This window comes from Cygnus olor, chromosome W (genome assembly GCF_009769625.2).
Source record: "Cygnus olor isolate bCygOlo1 chromosome W, bCygOlo1.pri.v2, whole genome shotgun sequence".
Lineage (NCBI taxonomy): Eukaryota > Metazoa > Chordata > Aves > Anseriformes > Anatidae > Cygnus > Cygnus olor.
The window spans coordinates 3,465,693-3,492,464 of NC_049199.1; the positions used below are offsets into that span (position 1 = coordinate 3,465,693).

The following is a 26,772-nucleotide window of genomic DNA, read 5'->3' on the forward strand; positions in this document are numbered from 1 at the left end:
GGGTGAAATTCAGGCTAAACAAGGGAGCAACAAAAAGTTCAGATTACAAGTGAGCAGTCAACTGCAGATCTACATTCTCCTAGGCTCCACTGTATGTGTTTTGGTGCTGCAAGAAGAGAACTGTAGACAGACACAGAAGTGACCATGAAGGATAGCAAACCCTGTCCTTGCAGACCTGAGGTGCATGAAATGCACCTCTCAGCTTCCACTAATTTCATACCGTGTGTTCCACACACTAAAAGAGGATTCAAAAAATGAAACACAAACAGATGATTTTGAATACAGAGAGGCAAAATACTCCATACTCCATCATGGGTCAATGATCCATGTAGACATGAGTGTACACAGACAATATATGCTTTTATGTGTGGAAAGCAATTAGCTATGGTCTTGGGAAGTTAACTTCTTTGAAAAATGTTGAAGCAAAGAAAGAAATGTGCTCTGCTTCTAAAAGAATGAACAACTGTAGAAGTTTCTATGCAGTGTATTGTAGCGGGTTTATGTGGCAAGTTTTTGGTAGCAGGGGGTTGTAGGGGTGCCTTCTGTGAGAAGAATCCAGAAGCTGCCCCATGTTAGATAAGGGCCAGTTTCAGCCAGCTCCAAAGGGACCCACTGCTGGCCAGAGCAGAGCCAATAAGCGATGCTGTTTGCACCTCTGTGAGAGCATATTTAAGAACGGGGAAAAAACCTGCCACACTACAGTAGCTGGGAGAGTGAGGAGTGAGAAACAAACTTGCAGACACCAAGGACAGTGAAGGAGGGGGAGGAGGTGCTCCAGGTGCCAGAGCTGAAGTTCCCTAGCAGCCTTTGGAGAGGATCATGGTGGAGAAGGCTGTCTCCCTGCAGCCCATGCTGTACCACGACGGAGCAGATTTCCACGCTACAGCCCATGGAGGAGACCATGATGGAGCAGGTGGATCTGACCTGAAGGAGGCTGCGATCTATGCAGATCACCCGCAGGAGCAGACTCCGGGCTGGACATGTAGCCTGTGGAGAGGAGCCCACGCAGGCGCAGGTGATCTGACTGGAGCTGTGGGGGACCCACATTGGAGCAGTTTGCTCCTGATGGATGGACCCTGTGGTACGGACCCATATTTGGAGCAGTTCTTGAGGAACTGCACTCTCTGGGAAGCCCACACAGAATCAGTTTGGGACGGACTGTATCCCGTGGGAGGGACCCCACATTGGAGCAGGGGAAGAGAGTGACTGTGAAGGAGCGGCGGCGGAGAAACGCTATAGACTGACTGTAACCCCCATTCCCCCGTTCCCTTGTGCTGCCTGGGGGGAGGAGGTGGAAGAAGGTGAATGAGGGGAAGTTGTTTTTAGTTTGTTTTCTTTGTTTCTCACTTCTCTAGCTTGTTAGTGATAGTCAATAAATTTCTTTAATCTCCCTCTGCTGAGTCTGTTTTGCCCATGACAGTAATTGGTGAGTGATCTCCCTGCCCTTATCTCAACCCTTGAGCCTTTTTCATCGTATTTTTCTCTCCAGGAGGACACTGCAGAACCAATGACAGGTCAACTTTCCAAGGAACCAGGCAAGTGCAGCAGTGACTTGAGCTAAATTCTAAATTTTGGAGCACTGCATGTTCGCACAAATCTCCATTTCTGTTCCCATAATAACTTTTGTGTCGGAGTTAATATCATCGCCGCCACTTGTCGTATGCCAAAGGGGGTTAAAAGCTGTCCCTTCATGACATTCTCCATCAGAGACTGCGTAAACGGGGCCGATAATTCATAAGTGGTCACCGCCTTACGCAGTTCCTTAATAAGGTCCCACCAGAAGGGGTGCCAGTCATTTTGCCCGCGATCCCGAACTTGGACTGGAAAAACGAGCCCTGCGCCCCCCCCCCCCCCCCCCCCCCCCCTTTACTGCTTCTCTCTGAAGTTGTTTCCGATGATCTTGGGGGTCAAAAAGATCCCCCGTGGGCAGCGTCGCTGGCCTTGTTGGCGGTGGCAGCGGCAGCGCTAACGGCCGCTGAGACGTCTCTGCCTCTGTTCCCAAGTCTATCGGGTTTACTTCCTCCAGCGGTACGCAGTCACAGCTTTTTATTTCACCCGCCTGCGTAGCCTGAGCGGCCACTGTCTCTACCCTTTTTTCCACTTGCCATGATCTCAGTGTCTCAGTCACTAAGCACCAGGTCGTTATCACCTCAGCAGCTGTTGTATTTCCCTGCGAGGCAGCGTCCCATAGAGTTGTCCCCACGTTCTTCCAAGTTTTTATCAAACACCACCATTTTTTTAATCAAACACAATTTTTTAATCAAACACCACCGAAGCTGGTATCGGGGCCCCGTTCTTTCATAAGAACTTTAGCAATCATTTCACTTTATGTGGGTCATGTTTCACTCCTCTTTTTACCAGGAGTTGAGTCAGGAGCTTAGCTATCGCCTCCTCAGATTAGCTCCCATAGTTAATGCCCCAGCCGCTCTCCTGCTTCTTGAGGTGATGTCCCGGGATTAAAGCCGCGGTCCCGCCGTCAGCTTGAGTCGTTCGGCTGGGGTCCCTTCAGACGCTTCTCTCAGCGTTTCTCTCTTCCCGATCACGTCGGGATCACCATTTGAAGGGATGAAAGACAAGGACTCCTGATGGCTCTTGAACAGAAGGCCTTTATTGCCATTTTTCACCACTACATATACTTTCCCCGTAGCCCCATGCGCTGTCCACGCGCCCGAATCTGTCATACAATTGGTTAGAGACCCTCAGACACGCGCCTCAAGCCAGCCAGCAATTGGCCACTGCCCAAAGCTCATCTTTAACACTGCAGCCAAGTTAATTTATCTCGACCTTGCTCAAGTTCTTGTTTCTACCGCTTATTTCCTCATTATCTCTAATTCAGGGGCGCATGAAACAGCGCTAAGCCACCTGCGAATTCCTTTCCCACAAGAAATACCTCAACAGTTTTCTCAGACAGGGTCTTCTGTGAAGCCATTTATTCACGATTGCAATGGCCGGCGTCCTGCAAGCAGGAGCACTCAGCAAAAGTATATCATAACCTTATATTCCCTATTACCTAACGCTTGATTCCTCCCCTGTTTCCTCATTGGCTGAGTACTACAGGTTCACAAACTACTCAATGCTTATTATTATACCAGGGCTGTACAAATGTACAATTTTATTTGACCAACTGTTAATTTCTCCTTTTCCTTTTTTTTTTTTCGTTCTTCTCTCCTGACTAGAGGGCCCGTGATTTTTTGTTTGTACTGATTTCGTACTATTTTTCGTACTGTTTTTTCATCCAGTTTTTCTTAGCTATCCTCCTTATTTTGTGACAGTGGGACCTTCCCCTTATCTGCTTAACATACTCCCCAATGCTATGCCACTGTTATGCCTGTACAATCACTTCTGAATATGCAAGGTGTGGTGGTTTTACTCGGGTAGGCATCCAAGTTCCACCACGGTCGCTCTCTCACTCCCCCTCCTCAAAGAGGAACGGGGAGAAAATACGATGAAAAGGGCTCAAGGGTTGAGATTAGGACAGGGAGATCGCGCAGTAATTATCGTGACGGGCAAAACAGACTCAGCATAGGGAGATGGTAAGATTTATTACCTATTACTAACAAGCTGGTTAGTATACCTATTTATTATTATTATTTTTTAATTTAATTATTATTATATATATCCATATACCTATTACCCAACTGATGGGTACAGACCCGATAGCAGATCCGTGCCTTCAGGCGCGTCTAGATCCAGGCATCCTCCGGCTGACTGTGACCCTAGCCCTCCAGGCAATGTTAAGAATTCCAGAGACCGGGAAGCCCGCGCAGCCCTTTACAAAGGTCCAGCAAGGGGTGTCTGAACCATACATGCAGTTTATAGGTCGGCTTCGCGATGCACTAGATAAGCAGATTGACAATCGGGAAGCAAAAGACGCCTTGCTACAAAAGCTAGCTAGGTAGAAAACGCAAATACCGACTGTAAAAAGGTGCTGCAGGCTCTGCCTGTGAATGCAATACTAGTTCAGATGATAGCGGCGTGTAACTGAGTGGGTTCTATCGAACATCATACCGAATCGCTGACGTCCGCTTTTGCAGCAGCACTAACCATCAGTCAGGACCCCAAGGGTCAGAAAAAATGCTATCGGTGTGGAGACCCGAGCCACCTAGTCTCCGCATGCCCCTGGCGGGGGCGGGGGGGGCGGCTCGCCCCCAGTCCCGCCCACTTTGCGTCCCAGATGTGGGAAAGGACGCCACTGGGCGAACCAGTGCCGCTCTAAATACAACGCGGAAGGGCAGCCTTTGCCGCCGTGGCGGGGAAACGGGAAGAGGAGCGCGGGGCGGGGCCGCGACGAAACAAGCACCCCCGCCTCCCGGTCAAAGGAGGAACCTCCCACAAGGGAAGGCTCCAAACGTAATGATAACGCAGGGTCCAGCGCCACCTGCACCCCCGCTGTCACCTCCGGGCACCCGCCCGCCCGCCCGCCCCGCCGCCGGCTGCTGCGCTTCTCAGGTTCGAGCGCCCGCCCGCCCGCACCGGGCGCTGCCTGCTGCTGCGCCCTGCCCACCACCCCGCGGGCCCCCGCTCGCCGCTGCCCGCCGCCGCCGCTGCCCCCCCGCCACCCCCCTCCCCGGGCCGACCTCCCCTCAGCCCGCCGGCCCCTCTGCTGGCGCTGCGGGCCGCCGCCGGCAGCTCGGCCAAGGATGTGGGTGGATCCCCTGAAAAGGCAGCCACAGATCTCAGCAGTGAAAACAAGCAACTCAATAAATCCTAGCAGCTGAAAAAAGTTTTCAAAGAATATGGTGCTGTAGGGGTTTCATTCCATGTTGGAATTTCATTAGTATCTCTAGGAATCTTCTACCCGGCTGTGTCAAGTGGTGTGGATATGACTGCAGTTCTCTTCAAACTTGGTTTCAGTGAATCATCGCTGCAGTCTAAAAGGGCTGCTGGTACAAGCACATTTGTGTTGGCATATGCTATTCACAAATTGTTTGCTCCAGTACGACTCAGCATTACTATAGTTTCTGTGCCATTTATTGTCCGATACTGCCGGAAGATTGGTTTCTTCAAACCTCCTACCCCAAATCCATGATAACTTCTTATGGTTTTTTACTCGCCCAACATGGGGCTCAAGGAATTTGAGATAAGGATGATAGTAACGGGCAAAACATGGACTGGGTGTTTTTATGAATGTAATAGTTGTGAAGAATTTAAGAAAGCAGCAATTGTGAAAAATGTTTCATATTAGTGTGATGAAGGGATGAGGGGTGGTGTGTGTGTAAATTGTCCACCTCGTCGGTGTTGTGATGATGTTATGTTTATTTTGGTGTGGGAAATTCTTTTTATTTTTGATGTAAGTAAAGTTTGTGAAGATTGTGATAATTGTAAAGTAAGAGTATATTGTGATTATTCTTAAATATGTTTTTCACAGATGCGAGGGGTGGAATGTAGTGGGTTTACGTGGCAAGCTTTTGGTAGCAGGGGGCCATAGGGGTGGCTTCTGTGAGAAGAATCTAGAAGCTGCCCCATGTTAAATAAGGGCCCCACTGCTGACCAGAGCCGAGCCAATAAGCGATGTTGTTTGCGCCTCTGTGAGAGCTTATTTAAGACAGGAAAAAAATAAAAGAAATGCTGTGCTTCACAGCAGCTGGGAGAGTGAGAGGAGTGAGGAACAGCCTTGCAGGAGCCAAGGTCAGTGAAGAAGGAGGGGGAGAGGTGCTCCTGGCACTGGAGCAGAAATCCCCTGCGGCCTGTGGTGAGGACCATGGTGAAGCAGGCTGTCCCCCCGCAGCCCATGGAGTACCACAGTGGAGCAGGGTTCCGTGCTGCAGCCCCGCTGCCACGGTTACCACCATGGACACCCTCTCAGCAAGAACCAGAGGGAGTGCCGGAGTGGATGTCTCCACAGTAACAGATGGCACGTTGTGGGGTACTCACGTTCATAAAATTCCATTGAACATCAAAGGACCAATTGGGAATGACTGTAGTGTATTGCTGCTAGGACGATCAAGTACAACTTTGACCGGATTGTTTGTTTTGCCGGGGATAATTGATGCCGACTATAATGGACAAATCCAAGCTATGGCTTGGACACCGTCTCCACCATTGTCAATACCAAAGGGAACTAGAATTGCTCAACTGATTCTTTTTCTGAGCAGTAGTCTGCAGGAGTTGGTTCAAGAACAACTCCAACAAGGACATACTGTTCCGACAAACAGCCCATGGAATTCACCAGTGTTTGTCATCAAGAAGAAGAGCGGGAAATGGAGATTACTGCATGATTTGTGACGAATCAACGCAGTGATCGAGGACATGGGCTCCTTGCAGCCAGGATTACCCTCACCTACCATGATACCCTGTAATTGGGACATTGTTGTTATGGACTTGAAAGACTGTTTTTTCACAATTCCTTTGCATCCTGATGATGCTCCTCGTTTTGTCTTCTCGGTACCAAAGATCAATAGGAAGGAGCCTATGGACCGATATCATTGGACCGTACTACCACAAGGCATGAAAAACTCCCCAACCATGTGCCAAACCTATGTCGCAAAAGCTATCCAACCAGTACGCCAGTTCTTTCCAGAGATTTACATATACCACTACCTGGACGATATCCTACTAGCTGGATCTTCTAGTGATAAGGTCCAAGAGGCACTGCCTGCCTTAAAACAAGCGTTACAGACAGCAGGACTCCAAATTGCACCTGAAAAGGTGCAGACCCAAGCACCTTGGAAGTATCTGGGGTGGAAGATTTTACAGCAGACCATTCAACCACAGCAGATATCCCTTAATACAGATGTTAAGACACTGAACGATGTACAGAAATTACTAGGCAATATAAACTGGATTAGACTACAATGTGGGATAGACAATTCAATATTGGCACCGCTCTTTGAGTTATTAAAGGGAGACACTGATATTAATGCCCCAAAGCGATGGACTGAGGAGGCTCATAAAGCATTGCAAATGGTTAACGAAAGAATCTTGGCACAGCAATGCCATCGCTGTAGTGAGAACCTCCCCCTTCAATTATATATTTGTAATCAAGAACAACAACCAGTGGCTATTATTGGGCAATGGGACCCCTCCTGTAAGGACCCCTTAGTGGTCCTGCAATGGGTCTTTTTACCCCATCAACCCTCAAAAACTATTGCAACGCGAGTGGAAATGTTCGCCGTCCTAATAAAGAAAGGACATGAGAGAATAGTTGAATTAGTGGGAGAAGAGCCCAATCTGATTATAATTCCTGTAGTAAAAGACTATTTCACCTGGTGCTTGCAGAATAGTTTAGAGCTCCAAATAGCGTTGACGGGATTCGATGGACAGGTTGATACCCACCATCCACCTCATAAAATGTTCTCCTTTTATAATAATATAAAAATTGAAGAGCGGCCGTTGTGCCAACGGCAACCAGTGGATGGCCGGACGGTCTTTACAGATGGGTCCGGAAAAACAGGTAAAGCTGTAGTAACTTGGGAAGAAGGTGCAAAGTGGCAACACCAGATTGAGCGGATCCAAGGTTCCCCACAGATAGTTGAACTACATGCTATTATAGTGGCTTTTAAGCGCTAGCCAACAGTACTTTTGAATATTCTATCTGACTCACAATATGCTGTAGGTGTCGCTCAGCGCATTGAGAGGGCACATTTGAGACATATCCCAAAGGAAAACTTGTTTCTAAAATTTAAGGAGCTGTTATTTTTGGTGGAGCAGCGAGTGCACCCGTATTGTATTATTCACATGTGGAGCCACACCATGTTACCCAGTATTTTTGTAGAGGGTAATGCACACGCTGACCAGCTAACTAATATGACCCTGACTGGCCCAGTGCCTAAGGTGCTGGAGCAAGCACAGTTATCCCATGCCTTTTTCCATCAATCTGCCAAAGTCTTGGTGAAACAATTTGCTATATCGATCACTGACGCCAAATTGATTGTCCAAACATGTCCTGACTGTCAACAACATGTTTTGACCACGCCTTTAACAGTAAACCCTAGAGATCTACAGTCCTTACAGTTATGGCAGACTGACGCAACACATATTCCAGAATTTGGTCGCTTGAAATATGTTCACGTATCAGTAGATACTTTCTCTCACGCTATTTGGGCGACAGCCGTGGTGGGTGAAACTAGCTGCCATATCCAGGCTCACTTCCATGTTGCAGCGCTGGGCATCCCAAAGGAAATAAAAACCGACAATGGCCCCACCTATACTAGTCACTCCCTTCAAACCTTTTTTCGAACTTGGGGTATCCGACACATCACAGGCATTCCTCATTCCCCCACGGGTCAAGCCATTGTTCAGCACATACATCACACCCTGAAAGCACTGCTAAATAAACAAAAAGGGGGAGACACCCAGGAAACACCACAGAACAGGTTGGGAAAGGCACTTCACGTAATGACTCACCTATCATTACCCTTTCCTCACAAAGAGGTACCGCCCATAATAAAACATTACAAAAATATGAATTCCGCGCTGTCACGGGTGCCACAATCAGAGCAGGCCTTAGTAATAGTAAAAAAATTAAATACAGGTCTTTGGGAGAGACCCCAGCCTCTAATAACTTGGGGTCGAGGGTATGCTTGTGTCTCCACAGGTCACGGACCAAGATGGGTACCAGCAAGGGGGATAAGGCCATGGTTGGTCTCCTCCTCACAATCGCCGCTGTCGTTTGTTATTGCCAGCCCTGGGTCTCCATCCAACCACGCCGCAACATCTGGGTCACCCTTGCCAACGTGACAGGGCAAGAAGGGATGTGCCTGTCCCTGGCTAGTGCTAATGACCCGTTTATGACATGTCTGGTGGGGAACCCAGCAGATAACAAAGACTGGACTGTCTACTTGCCGCAAGCGCCCCTAGAGCCACAGGAATTAGATATCCTGGGAAGTGTAACAGCAACAGCATGTGTAAGGTTCAATTGCTCAGGCAAAAAACCAAACCATGAAACAAATGGTCAACGCCACACTTGCTCCTTATTGCAATGCATCTCTTTGGTGTAATTATACAAAACTATAATAGCATCATTCCTTGCGCCAGGAGCCGCTCTGCTCGGCTGTGGGATCGACTGTGGAGCAGACGCCCCTAGGTGCACCCCGAGCATTTTCCTCGGAGGGGTCTCCACTCTCAGCCGCTCACCACGGGAGTTGACAAGGACCTCCTGAAGCCGTGGACAAATTATTTTAAGTGATATTTTCTTGTGGTATGAATGAGAAGTGCAAGAGGCCTCTTTGCCTGATTGTGATTGCGCTGTGTGAGTGAGAAGCAGCATCGCTGTGAAGCAACATCCCTAGCGCTTAGTGGCTTGTTGACTGATGTAGATTCTAGTAGGCACGCTACTTTACAATCATAATTCTGCATGTGATTTTCACCCTGTTGCTTATTGTACCCTGCTTATTGCAGTGTCTGCGGTGCTTGATAGAAAAATCTATAGAAAGCGTTTGGTTGGTTGAAAATAAAAAAGGGGGACTTGTGGGAAAGGAATTCGCAGGTGGCTTTGTGCTGTTTCACACATCCCTGAATTAGAGATAATGAGGAAATAAGCGGTAGAAAAAGAACTGGAGCAAGGTCGAGATAAATTAACTTGGCTGCAGTGTTAAAGATGAGCTTTGGGCAGTGGCCAATTGCTGGCTGGCTTGAGGCACGTCTGAGGGTCGCTAACCAATTGTATGACCAATTTGGGCGCGTGGACAGTGCATGGGGTTATGGGGAAAGTATATGTAGTGGAGAAAAAAGGGCAATAAAGGCCTTCTGTTCAAGAGCCATCAGGAGTCTGTCTTTCATCTCTTCACTTTGCGTTTTTTTTTTTTTTTCCACCTTGTGTGGTTAAATGATGGGTATATTACTATTTGGTTTGCTTTTCAGCACAGAGAGGCCTGCATAATGTCATAGGCACATAGCAAAGCTGTATTACACTCTAAGCTTGGATTTATCTAGGGGCTGAAAAAAAGATAAGAACCTCTCTACGAGATCTTGCCTCCTATATGGTGGGAGGCATTCTTAGTATTTCATTCACCGGTTTTCTGTTTCCTCTTCCCCACAGCTGACCAGATAGCTATCTCACCTGCAACCCAAACTTGGCTTTTCAGAGCAAGCAAAGTTGTAACACAATGCAACAGCCCATAACCACAAGTCTTTTCTCTGCTGCAACCTCAAACCTAGACACAACATGTAGGGGAGAAGGGGAAATCTGTGATATTTCCCATAAGATTATGCACCCCTCTACCTCGCAGGGGAAGGAAGTCACACTGCATTACTCAACTATTGTCTCACTTGGCCTGTGCCTATTCTATCATGTGCTCAAGCACATTACTACAATTAACATCTTCTATATGAAAGATTGTTATAGATCAACAGGAAGTGGGAGACATTTGCAGAGCTTGGGTATTGATAAGCAAGATCAAGCCATCTAAGATTAACTCATGAAAAGGCAGGAGCCCTTGAGTAGCATCTCAGAACATACCTATTTCTGTTGCACATGTTACCAACCACCTCACCATTTCCCGCCGTCGCCAATTCAGTGTTGACAGCGTCATCCGCATCACCTATTAAAATGACACAAACAAAATACAAATTAATCCTAATGCAAAATCAAGGCAATATACCAAGAATTAGGGATTTAAGTTACTCAGATACACTGGGGTTCAAAATGGCAGCCTCTTGCCCTCTCCCTTCTCTGCTACCTCTTGTCAGCTAATACGTAAAAAGATTTGAAAAATACTGCTCAGTGTACTGGGTCTGGCTGGGATGTTAACTTTCCCTGCAGCAGCCCATACAGTGCTGTGCTCTGCACTTGTAGATAAAACAGCAGTGGTATCACACCAGTGTTGTGTCTGCTGCTGAGCAGTGCTGGCACAGCATCAGGACTCTCTCTAACCCCCCTAGGGGTGGGCAAAGATGTGAGAAAAGAAACATCACCAGGGCAGCTGACCTAAACCAACCAAAGGGATATTCCATACCATGTGATGTCACACTCAGCAATAAAAGGTGGAAAAAGGAGGAAGAGGGGAGGGGGTGGGCTCTTGTTGTGAAAACGTCTGTCCTCCTCCCGAACACCGGCTACGTGCGTTGAGGCCCTGCTTCAAGGACGTGGTCAAGCATCGCTCATTTGTGGGAAGTAGAGAGTAATTTTTTTCCTCTGCACTTCCACATAGCCTTTACTTGTTTTGTTTAGTTTTCCCTTTCCCCCTCCCTTTTCCCCTTTCTTTTTTTTTTTCCCCTTTAGTTAAATTGTTAATTCTTTAGATAAATTGTTTAATTAATAATAATCTTTCCTTAATAATTATTTCTTTTTCCTTTAATGAAATCATCCTTATCTCAACCCGTGAGTTGTTCTTTCCTTTACTTCTTCCCCTTCTCATCTAAGGAGAGGGAGTGAGAGAGCAGTTGTGGTGTTCAGCTGCCTAGCACGGTAAAACCACCACACTCAGCTATCTTTAGCTATCATATTCCAGCTGTAGGTCCTTCTTACAAAGACTTTGTTTTATTGAGAAAAAAAAAGCAAAACCTAACCAATTAGTAATGATTCAAATTAAATTATATTGTGTCTCCTCCTTCTATGAATGGTAGCCTTTAAAGTGAAAACATGTCTACTCTTGTTAGGCAAACTAACCCATCCGATTTTTTCCGTACCTCTGCATCTCTTTTCATTGACTTCAACAATACAGATAGGAGCTAATACTATACTGTGATTTGACTGTCTGTTTATTCTACAGTGATATATATCATTTTATATATATATATATATATATATATATATATCATTTTGCAGATGACACCAAGTTAGGTGCGTGTGTCGATCTGCTCGAGGGAAAAAAGGCTCTGCAGGAAGATCTGGATAGGCTGGACCGATGGGCTGAGGTCAACTGTATGAAGTTCAACAAGGCCAAGTGCCGGGTCCTGCACCTGGGGCGCAACAACCCCAAGCAGCGCTACAGGCTGGGAGATGAGTGGCTGGAAAGCTGCCTGGCGGAGAAGGACCTGGGAGTACTGGTTGATAGTCGGCTGAATATGAGCCAGCAGTGTGCTCAGGTGGCCAAGAAGGCCAACAGCATCCTGGCTTGCATAAGAAGCAGTGTGGCCAGCAGGTCTAAGGAGGTGATTGTCCCCCTGTACTCGGCTCTGGTGAGGCCGCACCTTGAGTACTGTGTTCAGTTTTGGGCCCCTCGCTACAGGAAGGACATGGAGGTGCTCGAGAGAGTCCAGAGAAGGGCAACGAAGCTGGTGAGGGGTCTGGAGAACAAGTCTTACGAGGAGCGGCTGAGGGAGCTGGGGTTGTTTAGCCTGGAGAAGAGGAGGCTCAGGGGAGACCTCATCACTCTCTATAGGTACCTTAAAGGAGGCTGTAGAGAGGTGGGGGTTGGTCTATTCTCCCATGTGCCTGGTGACAGGACAAGGGGGAATGGGCTAAAGTTGCGCCAGGGGAGGTTTAGGTTGGATATTAGGAAGAACTTCTTTACTGAAAGGGTTGTTAGGCATTGGAATGGGCTGCCCAGGGAGGTGGTTGAGTCGCCATCCCTGGAGGTCTTTAAAAGACGTTTAGATGTAGTCCTTAGTGATATGGTTTAGTGGAGGACTTGTTAGTGTTAGGGCAGAGGTTGGACTAGATGATCTTGGAGGTCTCTTCCAACCTAGACGATTCTGTGATTCTGTGATTCTGTGATTCTGTGATACATACAATTCCAGATATATCCAGATATTATTTAAATGCCCATAGTGATGACTTCTCCATCTAAACAGAGACCCTGCAAAGAAGCTCCATCATAAAACCATCAGAAACCCAGAAAAAGGATTTTTTTAAAGCTTTGATTTTAGTGCCCATATTTTATATCACTCGCAGTTATTGCCTGTCATTTATCAAAATGTGGGCAAATATGTTTATTCAGAGAAAAAAAAAAAAAAACTGCACAGAAATTGCATGGAAAGCTTTCTTCAGTAATTGGACAGACTCCACAGATATCTATGTAAAGAAAGCAAGTAGTTTTCCCTTTACAATACTGGTGATCATACCATGGCATTACTGCTTGTAGCAGTGAAATAAAAAGCATAATAGGTCAAACATAAAGCTCTCAGTGATGAACTATACATATTAAAGTCGTAAAATGCACTCACAAAACAGATTGGAGTCAGTAGCACTTGTAAGAGGGTTTTCAACTCATATGCCCTCCCAATACTAAGGAGACTTCAAAGTGGCATGTAGCTCTCTGTCATACCAGCTACTCCTGCCACCTCCTTTAGTTCTAAGATGTATATAGGATAATTAAGAAGATGGAAAAACTACTGAGCATGAATAAACAGACAACCTTTAAGAAGTGTAGTTATAAATAACCACTAGTGATTTCACACTGGCCTCCAAGTATTCCCACCTTGGGAGCTTGGTGACTAGTTATTACAGGATAAGAAATTTGCTGCCTTTGTTGGCCTCAAATGTTGTGGTATCAGGTTGACTAAACAATAATTTAAGTGCTAGACCAGAGAACAGTGTTTTGAAAGAAGGCAAATTGATCTGTAAGGAGCAACTCAACACATTTTTAAATATGAAAACATGGCTAGCGCAGAGCATAGGAAAAGCCTTTGCTTGAAGTCTTTCTGGAAGAAAAATGGGATGCCCCATCCCTGGCGGTGTTCAAGACCAGGTTGGATGAGGCCCTGGGTAACCTGATCTAGTGGGTGGCGTCCCTGCCTATGGCAGGGGGGTTGGAACTAGATGATCTTTGAGGTCCCTTCCAACCCCAGCCATTCTATGATTCTATGAAAAACAGGCATCCCCCAAGTCAAAATTCTTCAGAATGCAAATATCTATCCTGTTCTCTCCATCAAAGTGAAGGAGTCTAGGTGACTTCCTTTACTGATGTACACAAAATTGAAGGCTAACATTCTTCCAATACCCAAGATGAATTTTCAGCTTCCCCCAACTGGAGTGAATCTAAGAGAAAGTACAGGTTTATGGACTAAGTTCTGCTACTGATGGGGGAGGGAAGCTTAAAAAAATGGTATGAATGATGACTTCTCTGAAGATCTTCGCTGATGACTTTCCTCTCTGTGGTGATCTGTAAAAGGACCAGTCACAAGAGCCTTCAGCAAGCATAGTGGACATAACAATAACTCCAATGTAGACAGTCCTAACTTGAGAGCAAAACAGAATACCATATCTAGTTCCTTGACCTGGAAAAGTTTCTTGACTTGAAGAATCTGGTCCTTTCTATTTGATTAAACTGGCAGGCTGAGAACACTAAGAGAGGAGCCCTTTACTGGTGATTAAACAAACAAACAAACAAACAAAAAAAAAAACAACCACAAGGATTTCAAATAAAGCATGTATCCATGTCTTGATCAAGGAGGAGCTGAAGTTAATTTATACCATAACCCATGTAGCCAAAGAAATATTTCACTTCTGCTCAATACATTTTTGAGATACTTCTTCTTAAAAAGAGTTTCAGATCTGTCTAAGACCTATCCAAGATCTGTGCTATCAATTGAAGAGAGCTTCTCAACAGGTCAATAAGTCTGAAAACGACGAGACCCCTGTGAATGATGTAGCTTATCTGAAAGCCAAGGTCTCTCCACTGGGAATAAACCTGACTTTGTCCTGATGGATTTTTTATAAGAGTTTCTTAATCTAGAAGAATAGAAGATCTCGCTACCCATAAGAGATACAAGAAATGGGCAACCATTAGCTCCCACAGCAATGCAAAACCTCTTTGTCATACACATTGGAAGAAGGTTTATTTATCTATTTACAGCTTTTCATGGAAAGGACACCAAATATGCATTGTGTTCACCTGCACTGTTTTGCTCAGAAGTTCTGCCAGCAGTACCTGTCTGCATTCATACAGTAATACTTACTTGCATTGGCATAACATATAATAGGCAAATGGAGGAATAAGAAGGCCCTCCTGCACCTGCAGATCTTACAGAATCTGTGCCAGTAAGGTTCTGAAGGACAGAATACACCTGAGATGGTCCATGCCCATTTGGCCATGTTGATGACCTCTTTCCACAGCTAGTTTAAATGCCTTCCCTCCACTGAGTCACAGAACATTCACTGCCATCAGAAATAGGGAGAAAGAACCCAGGAGTCCATATATTACTCCCAAATCTAGAACAATATAAGAGGCTTTTCTGCCATAGAAATCCCAGTGAAAGAGTTGTGAAATTGTTGGTATTATCTTGAGACAGAAGAGTAGACAATTTCTACACCAGTTTATTCCAAACCCTGGATTTAGGAGAAAGTACAAGTTCATGATAATTCTTTCACTAGATCTCACTGAAGACATTCTGATGACATCATCAACCACACAGGGGTATCCATGAATACAGTGACATCCAAAGCGTACTGCTAGCACTGAATGATACTTGATGAATGCTTGAGGTAACTCACAGGTCAAAGTTCTTTCTCTCGCAAGTAAGCATTTAAGGCAGAAACATACCAAGATGTGAAAAAAAAGAAGCAGATTTCCACAGCAACCTTAAGGATAAGAAAGGCTAACAAAACATACAGATCTCAGCTTTCTGATTAAGGAATTCAGCTTCTAAAAGTCTAGTAATAAATGGTTTCCTGTTCTTTGCATGGTTTTTTTGAAGAACTCCCTGAAGAGGGATGAAGAGGTTTATTTTTGTTGAAATGAACTGTATAAACTCTAAGATTCATCAGTGTAAGGCAATATTACTTCAGATACCTAAAACTTAGCTGTCTCCTTTTAGCTTGTAAAGTCTCTCCTAAGAGCCTTAAAAGTGATCTGAGGCTCTTATACACCTCAGACCATCTGATGCAGATGACCATCTCAAAGCATGTGGAGTGCAGGATTTGATCAAGTGCATGCTGCTGTTAGCATAGTCTGCCTTAGAAACAGTATATTATGGTTGACTTTGGGTTTCTCTAGTAATTCAGCAAGCACCAAATCTCCTTTGGGTAAAAAGGAAAAGGAAAGATGGGAGGAATAGTAAGAAGCCCCTCAAGGCCATGCAAAAAATCTAGCGCATTTCTGGCCAGCAGGATAATTTGCTCTCTGGCCACCCCTACATATACTCCTGGAGCTATTGAATTGGTCTTCTGTCACTCCTGAACACAAGAATGCCCTGCAGCCACCCACTTCCATCTCTTTCCACCCAAATAGCACAAAAGGGCTGAGAAGACCCTTGCTCTGTGTTTACCAGTCAACTGAGCTTTACATCAGCAAACAGAATCTAAAAACTGAGCCCAAGATGGTATGTCCCTAAGTGATTTAAAGAACTGTACCCACCAACACAGGGTCAAATTCCTGTCTTCTGCTGTAGTAATAATGAACAAGGGAAATACCTGAAGGCCCAACTCCAGAGAAACTTTCAGAAGAGTGATGTCTGGCAAGCTTTCCATGAGTGTTGCTATTTTAAATGCATCCTGGGCAAGTTTGAAGATGTGTGATGAGGAGTGGATATTTTTCTGGATGGATTGTAACACTGTTTCCAGCCTCCTAACATCACCTACAAAATGTAAACAGAATCAACAAAACAGAACAAGCTCCCAAAATATTCAGAGATACATTATAACTGAGCAGGCCATTGCTGCAGCCATAATATGATGTTTCAGTCGTACACGTTTTTATAAACTTTCCATAATTAAATCACATAAAAGATATAAGGCAGCACAAACTCCTCTAGTGTCTGATGGTGTTAGTGCAGTACATGCCAAAAAGTCATCCTGATTTGTGAATTTTAGAAGTGATTTGTCCACTCCTGAGTCTTGCAGTCTACATCGTGTGTCAGAACAAAAAGTTGTCTCATCAGACTCAAATCAAGCCTATCTGGCTACCATCTAGCTAGCTTAACTACTTTGATGGAAGATTAAGTGACAGGTTTGTCAGTTCAGTGTGTTCCCATTTCAAGCTCCTGTCAGATTATAATTTGGATTCCTAAACACAAGTTTTAAAATCTGTCTACTCCATGTAATATTAAAAGCATAAATTTATCTGAATACGAAACTGACAGCACTGTACCTTTGGCTGCTGTTAGCATGGTTGATGCCAGCTCACACTGCTGGGATTCGATGTGACTTAGGGTGAACCAGCGGGGATACCGGTTTGGAACAACTGATGCAATGTGATGCGGGCGGGACATGTCTCCTGAAGGAGCCATAGATTCCATTACTAGCAACCTGAAATAAGGAGGAAATCCTTTTTCATTAAATCATTATTACATTAGGTTACTCATGAGCAAAACCGAAGCCGCAAGAACACTTGACCTTGTTTATGAAATGTACCTTTTTGAATACAGAAAGATATTAGAAAATCACTTCTTTTCTTGGGGAATCTGAAAAGACCAATTGCCAAACTTGCTTAAATCAGCAGGCATCTGCAGGAATTCACAGGACAATTAAGCCATCCGTTATCCAAGGCAGCTGAGACTTTCTGCATCATCCATCGAGCTGAAACTTTTTTCCCTGCCTTTTTCATTCTTTGAACCACAGAGCTCAGGAAGGAAAATGGAGTAGTTCTCCATCATATTGAGACCATGTAAATATTTCCCCGTATTACTGCATGCTCAACTTCAACTTCCTTCACTTGAAAATTATTAGCAAAGTAAGGGAGATGTATATTCAAGAAGTCATTTGGATTTTGATCTTACAATAAATTCATACATACCGAAAAGGGCATTTTACTATTCATCCATGAACTACTTTTTAAAGTCCTTAAACTCTAGCCTACCAAAACTGTATAATGTACCTTAATTTGATGTTAGTGTCCCAAACAGCAGTGACAGAGGAAGTTGCCTTAAAAGTTACTTTTCAGACTCCATTTTCTAATCCTGAAGCAAGAATTTGAGTATGTGTCAATCTACAACAGTCTTATCCACCAAGGAGTATTCACACTTAGAAAACCCAAATTATTGTGTTTGTTGTTGACTACTAAAAATAGAAGTGATGGCCAGTAACAGAGACTCAACTGATGGACCTTCTTCTACCCAAAACCAATACAATAGATACAAGATAAATGCCAACAGGAAAAGTAGGAGTGGCTGAACAAAAATAGGCACTCACAACCCTATAGCAAGTTACAGTTCAAAAAAGTGAAGACTTATCTGTTTGTATGCTCCTATATTGAAGGCTTCCTAATGATTCACTCCTGTAACATGCCAACTGCCCCTTATCAAAGTTTCCGCTTTCTTGATATCCGATAAAGAAACCATGAACGTGTTTATGTGTGCTTGCACATGATTTGAACCTCAGTAAAGTGTCATCCACAGACAATTTCTTGAAATTCTGAACTACTTTATAATGACTAGCAGATACCTCCATTCTGGAACACCCATCTCTGTTGTGAAGTATTTTAGAGACAAAAAGAAAACGCCCTTATGGAGTAAGATGCAGAAGAGCAACAGTTAAGAGATCCTACTTAAGGATATACAACAGTTCATATGGACACAGCCAGGCAAGGTCTAAATTAACTACCTCAAACACTAGTGCAAGTGAATCACAGATGTGTGTGACTTCTCAGAGAAGTTTTCTGAATGCTGTTTTGACTCTCTCAGCTGGACCAACTATAACATGACCAGCAGCTTGGCTAGTTTACTTCTACAGGTACTGTAGTTTAAGTTATATCTTCAGAACAGATATATTTGTAAGCTATTCTTTTTCATCTATACATACTCTATATAATTATTTCTCAAATATAATATCTAACATTCTCTTGGTACATGTACACACCTTACTCCAAACTGACACTTGATCAAATTGTTCAGTCCCATGATTTTATGGATGTACTGGTTTAGGACTCCGCTGCGTTACGGAATGTAGCCAATTAACCGGTATGGGTCCGGTCGGGTTCAGGATACTGAACTATCATGGTCACAGATTCACCAATAACGTAGCACACTCACACTCTAGTTGCATTTGATGAGAACTATCACGGCTAGGAACAATGCAATTAAGTACAATCTTTTACACCAACAGGTACACAGGTTCTTTGGATTGCCAGCAATAAATTCACTGTCTGCAAAAGCAAGCTACCATGCATAAAATGCACAGGTACACAGCCTGGCTTTTAACGCATTAAAAAGGCACAAAGACTCTAGAGATTTCTAAGTTTACTGGTGTCCTGGTTTCAGTTAGGACAGAGTTAATTTTCCTCCTAGTAACTGGTAGGGTGCTATGTTTTGGATTAGGATGAGAAGAGCGCTGATAACATGCTGATGTTTTAATTGTTGTAGAGCAGTGCTTACACCAAGCCAAGGACTTTTCAGCTTCTCGCTCTGTCCTGCTAGCGAGCAGGCTAGGGATGCAGCAGGAGCTGGGAGGGGACAGACCCAGGACAGCTGACCCAAAGTGGCCAAAGGGGTATTCCATACCATCTGACGTCATGCTGAACAATATATAGGGGTGGCTAACCGGGGTGGGGGGGACCGGCTGCTCAGGGATAGGCTGGGCATCGGTCAACAGGTGGTGAGCAATTGCATTGTGCATCACTTATTTCGTACACATTATTATTATTAATACTATTATCATTATTATTATTATTATTATTGTTATTATTATTTTCCTGTCTTAATAAACTGTCTTTATCTCAACTCACAGGCTTCACTTTCCCGTTTCTGTCCCCCATCCCAGAGAGGGAGGGGGGAGGGTGAGCGAACGGCTGTGTGGTGTTTGGCTGCCAGCCGGGCTAAACCACAACAGTCAATTAATAAGGGGTGGTGAAGGAGGAAGGGAGAGTGAACAGGTAGGAAAAAATATCTTCCCCTGTCCCCTCCACAGATTGACTCCCTGATGAAAAAAGGCAATAGGTGTAATTGCTAATAGTTTCTGAGATATGGTTTCCGAAGTATAGAGTCGACGACAGTGCTGAGTACAAATACCAGGTTAGAGTCATGACCAGAAATCTCATCATTTCATAAGCCATCGTTACACCACACAGTACCATAAAAATCTTAAACCAGGGCCCGGAAAGGATAAACAGCACGACAGGGAGCACATACAGAAAGTAACGTGCTATAAAACTCAATTTGGGAAACAGGCACAGCAGACTTGAGATTAAGGCAATCAACATTGTGACTAGCAACTATTAAGCAGGTCGAATACTTATACCAATTTTAGTTTAACACACTCTGGTCAGATCTGTCGATATCTCAACCCTTCGTGCCCCACGTTGGGCGCCAAATTGACTGTTGTGGTTTAGCCTGGCTGGCAGCTAAGCACCACACAGCCGTTCGCTCACCCTCCCCCCTCCCTCTCTGGGATGGGGGACAGAAACGGGAAAGTGAAGCCTGTGAGTTGAGATAAAGACAGTTTATTAAGACAGGAAAATAATAATAACAATAATAACAATAATAATGATAATAGTATTAATAGTAATAATGTGTACGAAATAAGTGATGCACAATGCAATTGCTCACCACCTGTTGACCGATGCCCAGCCTATCCCTGAGCAGCCGGTCCCCCCCACCCCGGCTAGCCACCCCTATATATTGTTCAGCATGACGTCAGATGGTATGGAATACCCCTTTGGCCAGTTTGGGTCAGCTGTCCTGGGTCTGTCCCCTCCCAGCTCCTGCTGCATCCCTAGCCTGCTCGCTAGCAGGACAGAGCGAGAAGCTGGAAAGTCCTTGGCTTGGTGTAAGCACTGCTCTGCAACAATTAAAACATCAGCATGTTATCAGCGCTCTTCTCATCCTAATCCAAAACATAGCACCCTACCAGTTACTAGGAGGAAAATTAACTCTGTCCTAACTGAAACCAGGACAACTGGGGAGGCACTTGGTATAACCAGAAGTCACGATGGTGTCTTCCTCCCCCACTGGGACACTTCTGGGTAAGATTTGAACACTTGGTTATACCAGTAAGACTGATTATTCTGAACCTCAATTGATTTCTTTGAGACCTTTAGTTAAAACTGAGACCACTGCTGATGATGAAGATGAAATCCTCACTACTGTGTGAACAATCCCATGGTCACCAGCAGAGTTGATAAGAATACAGGAGAAGTTCTCAAGGCAGTCAGGAGAATCGGAAGTCGAGTATGTGTGGCGAGTTTCTCTTGAAGGAGATCGAATTATGTTGACTGAGGAAGAAGCAAGAGGCTTTTGGGGACCAGGAGTATTTTTAACTACCACACCAGGAGACCATAATTGCTCTATAACTGAACGAGCTGTATACTGGGCAGGTGGTATAGATCCCCAGGAGAGAGGGGAACCACTGGAAATTAGAGCCACAAACTATTCTGACCTGGCTGTAGCAGTACAGAAAGCAGCCTGCATTCAAGCGATATATGAAAGATATGAATTCAGGAAACCCCCGCTGTTAACTCCTATCAACCCAGCTCGATTAACCCCTCTTATCTGTGGCCTACAAGATATAGATATTAGTTCATTCAGTACTAAGCCCCCAGATCACTCCCGGTGAGTTCGCCAAATCCATACTCAAAACCCCAGATACCCAAACTCAAAGAGAGATTGAAACTTAATAAGGAACGGGGTGAGTTGTGGCATAAGGCCCTAGCTTTGGGTGCACCCCGACCATTCTTGTGTGGTGCCTCTATGGAGGACCTCTGTACATTAGTCTGATCTCTGGGTAAGAAAAATATTCCAGCTGGGGAGAATTGCCTAACTGGAAAACCCCCAACCCATAAGGAAAGTGCACCTTCTGCACTGAGCCTAATTGACGAGGAGGAAGCTCAGCAAAAAAACTATCCCCAGGGAAGGCAGTGAGCCACCCTGCTCGGCAGGTATTAGCAGTTCAATGGCTCTCTAATGAACACTCTGACCCTATCATTGCCATTCCTGCTGGACCCCCAAAAATATTGGTAAACTTTCTCATTTACACCAAGGCCCAAATGTCATTAATTACACGAGACAGCACAAACCCTGAGCATAACACCTGGTCGATGCAGGGTTAAATTCACGGGAATCGATGGTGTGGAAAAAGAATGCTCCACTGCAAAAATTTCACTCTGGCTGCCAGATGAACAGAAATTAACCAGAGCAGAAGTATTAGTTGTTGCTGCATATACTAATACTTTAGGATTTGACATACTGTATGGGCAAATGTGGAAAATCCCAGATGGGACTGTGTGGAGTTTCACGACACATCAAAGGGATTCAGGCACAGTGAAACTGAGTCTGTTACAAACATCCATACCCTTACCCCCCACTAAAATCACTAATGTTCGGCAACATCCCTTGCCAGCAGCAGCACTTATGGGGATTGACGGGGTGGTAAGAGAATTGGAAGAAAGAGGCATTATTAAAAGGACTCATTCACCTTATAATTCACCAGTGTGGCCCGTAAAGAAACCAACTGGGCAACAGCGTTTTACAGTGGTGTCCTGGTTTCAGTTAGGACAGAGTTAATTTTCCTCCTAGTAGCTGGTAGGGTGCTATGTTTTGGATTAGAATGAGAAGAGCGCTGATAACATGCTGATGTTTTAATTGTTGTAGAGCAGTGCTTACACCAAGCCAAGGACTTTTCAGCTTCTTGCTCTGTCCTGCTAGCGAGCAGGCTAGGGATGCAGCAGGAGCTGGGAGGGGACAGACCCAGGACAGCTGACCCAAACTGGCCAAAGGGGTATTCCATACCATCTGACGTCATGCTGAACAATATATAGGGGTGGCTAACCGGGGTGGGGGGGACCGGCTGCTCAGGGATAGGCTGGGCATCGGTCAGCGGGTGGTGAGCAATTGCATTGTGCATCACTTGTTTCGTACACATTATTATTATTAATACTATTATCATTATTATTATTATTATTATTGTTATTATTATTTTCCTGTCTTAATAAACTGTCTTTATCTCAACTCACAGGCTTCACTTTCCCGTTTCTGTCCCCCATCCCAGAGAGGGAGGGGGGAGGGTGAGCGAATGGCTGTGTGGTGTTTAGCTGCCGGCCGGGTTAAACCACAAGTGGATTACAGACTGTTAAATGCTAACACTGCACCTTTGACTGCCGCAGTTCCAAACATGGTAGAGATAGTGAAAGCCTTCTGTGCATCAACCAATACAATCACCCCAAATGTTTATTATAAACTAGAAAAACATCCTACAGGATTTTATACTGGACAACCTGTGCTGGTGTAAATGCCTCAGATTGGAACAGTAGCAGTGGTATTAACTACCCCCAAAAATCCCTACACTTGGGAAGTCAAAGATTTTTCTCTCACCCTCTTTCTAACCCTGATGGTTGAATACAACCGAGCATATTTTCTTTCCTTTTGTGTTCACAGGAATCCTGACTGAACTGCGTGCGGACAGCTGGAGAATCACAAATCAGCAGTTTGGATTGATAATGCTATGCTTTACCCTGACCTTAATGCAATCCCCTTTGGTTCATAGCCAAAAAGACCCAAAATGGCCATGGTCCGAAGCCCATGTTAAATACACTGGAATTATGGGAACACATGCTGTCAGGGAAAACTTAAACTTGGTTACTGTGGTTGTGCATGGAGCTGAGGTGTTTCACTGTGACATCTCATAATGACCCTTGGAACCATGCATTGTCACGATATAGTGCAAGTGTTGGAACACTGCAAAACATAAATGACCTAAATCTCTGTACTTTAGTTTTTCATGGAAAAAAAAAGATATTTTCAAAAGATGAATGGAGTTGGAATGATTCACTTCGAATGACTGAACTTCAAGCCACTTCAGGCCAGACAATACAAATCAGTTGCCAAATAACTAATGGGTCTACTTACAATAGACCGACTGAAATGAAGACAATTTATGCTGATTCTTCCAGGCCACAAAATTATAGTACCGGTTATAGCAAAATAACTGAACCAAATTCTAATTGCTGGCACAATTTTACTTTCACCAAACCTATAATTGCGTACTGTATTTGTGGTTACAGAGGCACTGAATTGCTATTCGAATTTATAATTGGTACAGCGACATCCACGTCGATTGTAAAGAACAAGAAGCCTCTGCTCCCGCAGATATTTGAAAATGTACCAACTCGGCCTCCCATTAGTCTAACTCCTTCCATATTCAACACAGGTCCTTAAATAATTAAAAATGTGGGACAACAAGTTCTCTTTAACCCTAGCTGGTCTCTAAAAAGGGTAGACCACCTTTTTGAGGACTGCCTACACCGGCTGGTTAGTGTGGTTACATGGATGTTCTCTGAAACAATCTTGGCGCATGCCACAAGATGCAACTGGGTTATTGGGAACAGGATTAGGTATATTAAAGAGCATTGATGCCAAGGTTCTAATGAGTAGAATAACTGCTACTACAGACGACCTAAGGAAATTGGAATGACCAATAAAATCATATAATCAATTAATTGTAAATACCCTTGGAAAAACTCAAGGTGATACTTCCCTTCCTTGAGCTGCATCCAAGCACAGTTATGGATATAGCCTGTAGCAGCAGCTATTATTAGAGAGGGAGAAGGAGGAACTTTACCCACTGAAATTATACTCCATGATCTGCTGCCTATGCCTATTGGAATGAACCTTACCCTGGTGAAGAAATTACTGTTACATGAAGATTTGAAGCAGTTGATGAAACAAGTTCGAGAAAATGGATGAAAGACTTTGATTACTGTCCATCATGATATAGAAGAAATACATCAAGTGATGGAAAGAGTAAAGAAAGATGAAAAACACTGTTGGTGGGACACATTGTTTGGATGGTTGTCAACTGCCACAGGAATCTTCAACAAGATGCTTCACCCTGTTGTTGTTTTGTTACTACTCACTGTATTATGCTTTATACTAACAATTAGTTTGTATGTTAAAATCTGGACTATGATGAAACGTTTAGTATCCCTACATGATGTACGTACACTCGATAATCCTCATCCTGAGACTGTATGTGATATACCTGACACATTCCAAATGTCATGAAGCTTGAGTGACTATAGTCACGGGGTGGATTATGCAGAGTAATTGCCTAAAGTGACTAGGCAAATTAAACTGATATTCACATTTTAAAGAAAACGTACAGCACTGAAGAAGCTTTCAGGGTGGAGTGTAGCTGCATTACCTAAGCGTTCCCTACGCCTCCAACCTTAGATGCTATCGCACTAGGGGAACCTGGTGTGCTGACTCTAAGGAACAGTATGGAGTGTAGAGCAGAGTGGAGACATCACGGCTAGGCTCTGTGACCAGGTGGGGACTCGACTGTTCTTGTGCACACCGAGAGCGATAAGCTGCACATTTGCTACCCTGAGCCAACGACCTGTCATGTTTTTGACAAATGCTGTACTCTAGTGAACTTCTGCTCATTATAATATCATCATAATACCAAAACACACCTCCATCCCAAAAGCTACCTGCCTCCAAGGTGCGACCAGCCCTCACTGAGCACGCGCTGTGAATTTCTCGGAGCCTATACCTTTAAACAAAAGCGAGAAAACTTTTTACCAATTATAACCAAGATATGCTTGACTAGAGTCACTCAAACTCCACCTAAAAGATAGAAAATAATATAAATTGGCTTAAGAGGGAGGGGATGTTAGGGAAGATACCATCACGAAGGATACCTTCTGACTTCTAGGATCAGTCGATGGGCTGAGCCTCTCTTCCCCCCCCCCCCATTGGGATGCCGTGGGGTAAGTTTTGAACGCTTGGTTATACTAGGTGTGTACCTGTGTGTTTCATGCATGCTTGCTTGCTTTTGCACACAGTGAATTTATTGCCAGCAATCCAAAGAACCTGCGTACCTGTTGCTGTAGTAAATTGCATTTAATTGCATTGTTCCTAGCTGTGATAGTTCTCACTGAACGCGACTAGAGTGAGGGCGTGCTACGTTATTGGTGAATCTGTGACCGTGATAGTTCAATACCCTGAGTCCGACCGGACCCATAACAGTTAATTGGCTACACCCCTTAACGCAACAGCATCTCAAGGAACAGCGCATGCACGAAAGAACATGAAAGTATGCTAAATAGCTCACTTAATAGAGCATCATGGCATTTAATACTAAGCATGCCTTAAAAAAATAAATCCTACCTACCCCCTCCCCTTACGGTTTTCAGATACATCTTTTATCAAATTCATATGCACCTGAACATCAAGCTCCTTAGTAAGGAAATACTCTGAGCAATATACACTACTGGCTATTATCTGAAATAAATATTTTCCTTAGTATCACTTTATTCCTGGTGTGTGTGTGAGTGTTTGTGTTTGGTGGGGAGAGGAAGGGGGAAACAGTGACTGATAGGTTCCATAAATTTAACCTTATAGCCAACTAGAGTGCCTTAGTATTGCTAGAGTCAGTTAACACACATCTGTGAGCCCACCTAAACCACACCCAGAGGTCCTAATTTTCTCTGTAGGACTCTGATGCTTCCTGCACACCCCTTCACTCATGCAAAAATTCAGCATAGCCAAAGAATACCAGAGCTTCATTTAAATAAACAGATTCCCTGCTTTACCAGCTTGATTAAGTCTCAAAAGTACTTTGCATGACGTTATAGGTTCTTTATGAGATACTTCTATTAGAATATGTTAAACTAGTTTAAAGCAGTATTAAAAACAGCATTTTATTTGCCAATATGCAACTGCACAAAATAATACCCAGGCACTAATATCTGTAAGATATTCTCAGTAATAATTATCTTAGCAAAGATATAATAGCAATAAAACAAAAGCATTGCATGAAAATTTGCAGACACAAATTGTTTTCTCCCTGAGGGCATACAAAGGCAAGTTGTATTTTCCCAAGCTACTGACAACATTAATTTGCCAGTTAAGCATAAAGCAAAGAAACTAATCCATAGAATAAGCAGCAGTAATCTTATGAAGTTCTGAAACTCAGGAAGCATCTATGAGACACAATCCGACTCAAATGTATGAAAAAGGAGTAAATACAGTAGGGAAGCATGCTTTCCAGAAATACCTCCAGTGGCAATTAAAACTGCTCCC

General features: G+C 44.2%; 2 protein-coding genes across 2 annotated transcripts in view; one reads left to right on the forward strand and one right to left on the reverse strand.

The window, feature by feature from the left end:
* LOC121062420 (zinc finger SWIM domain-containing protein 6-like) overlaps window positions 1-26,772 on the reverse strand; it is a 199,573-nt gene that overhangs the window by 12,789 nt on the left and 160,012 nt on the right. Inside the window, exons 11-13 of the mRNA XM_040542409.1 lie at window positions 16,911-17,068; window positions 16,235-16,398; window positions 10,400-10,481 (exon numbers count right to left, since the gene is read on the reverse strand). Of these exons, the coding sequence (XP_040398343.1) occupies window positions 10,400-10,481; window positions 16,235-16,398; window positions 16,911-17,068 (404 nt within the window). The remainder of the gene's footprint in view (window positions 1-10,399; window positions 10,482-16,234; window positions 16,399-16,910; window positions 17,069-26,772) is intronic.
* Window positions 3,642-5,088, forward strand: LOC121062458 (protein FAM210B, mitochondrial-like). The gene is given in 2 exon segments (XM_040542460.1): window positions 3,642-3,895; window positions 4,366-5,088. Coding segments are annotated over 2 exon segments (918 nt in total). The 3' UTR covers window positions 5,030-5,088.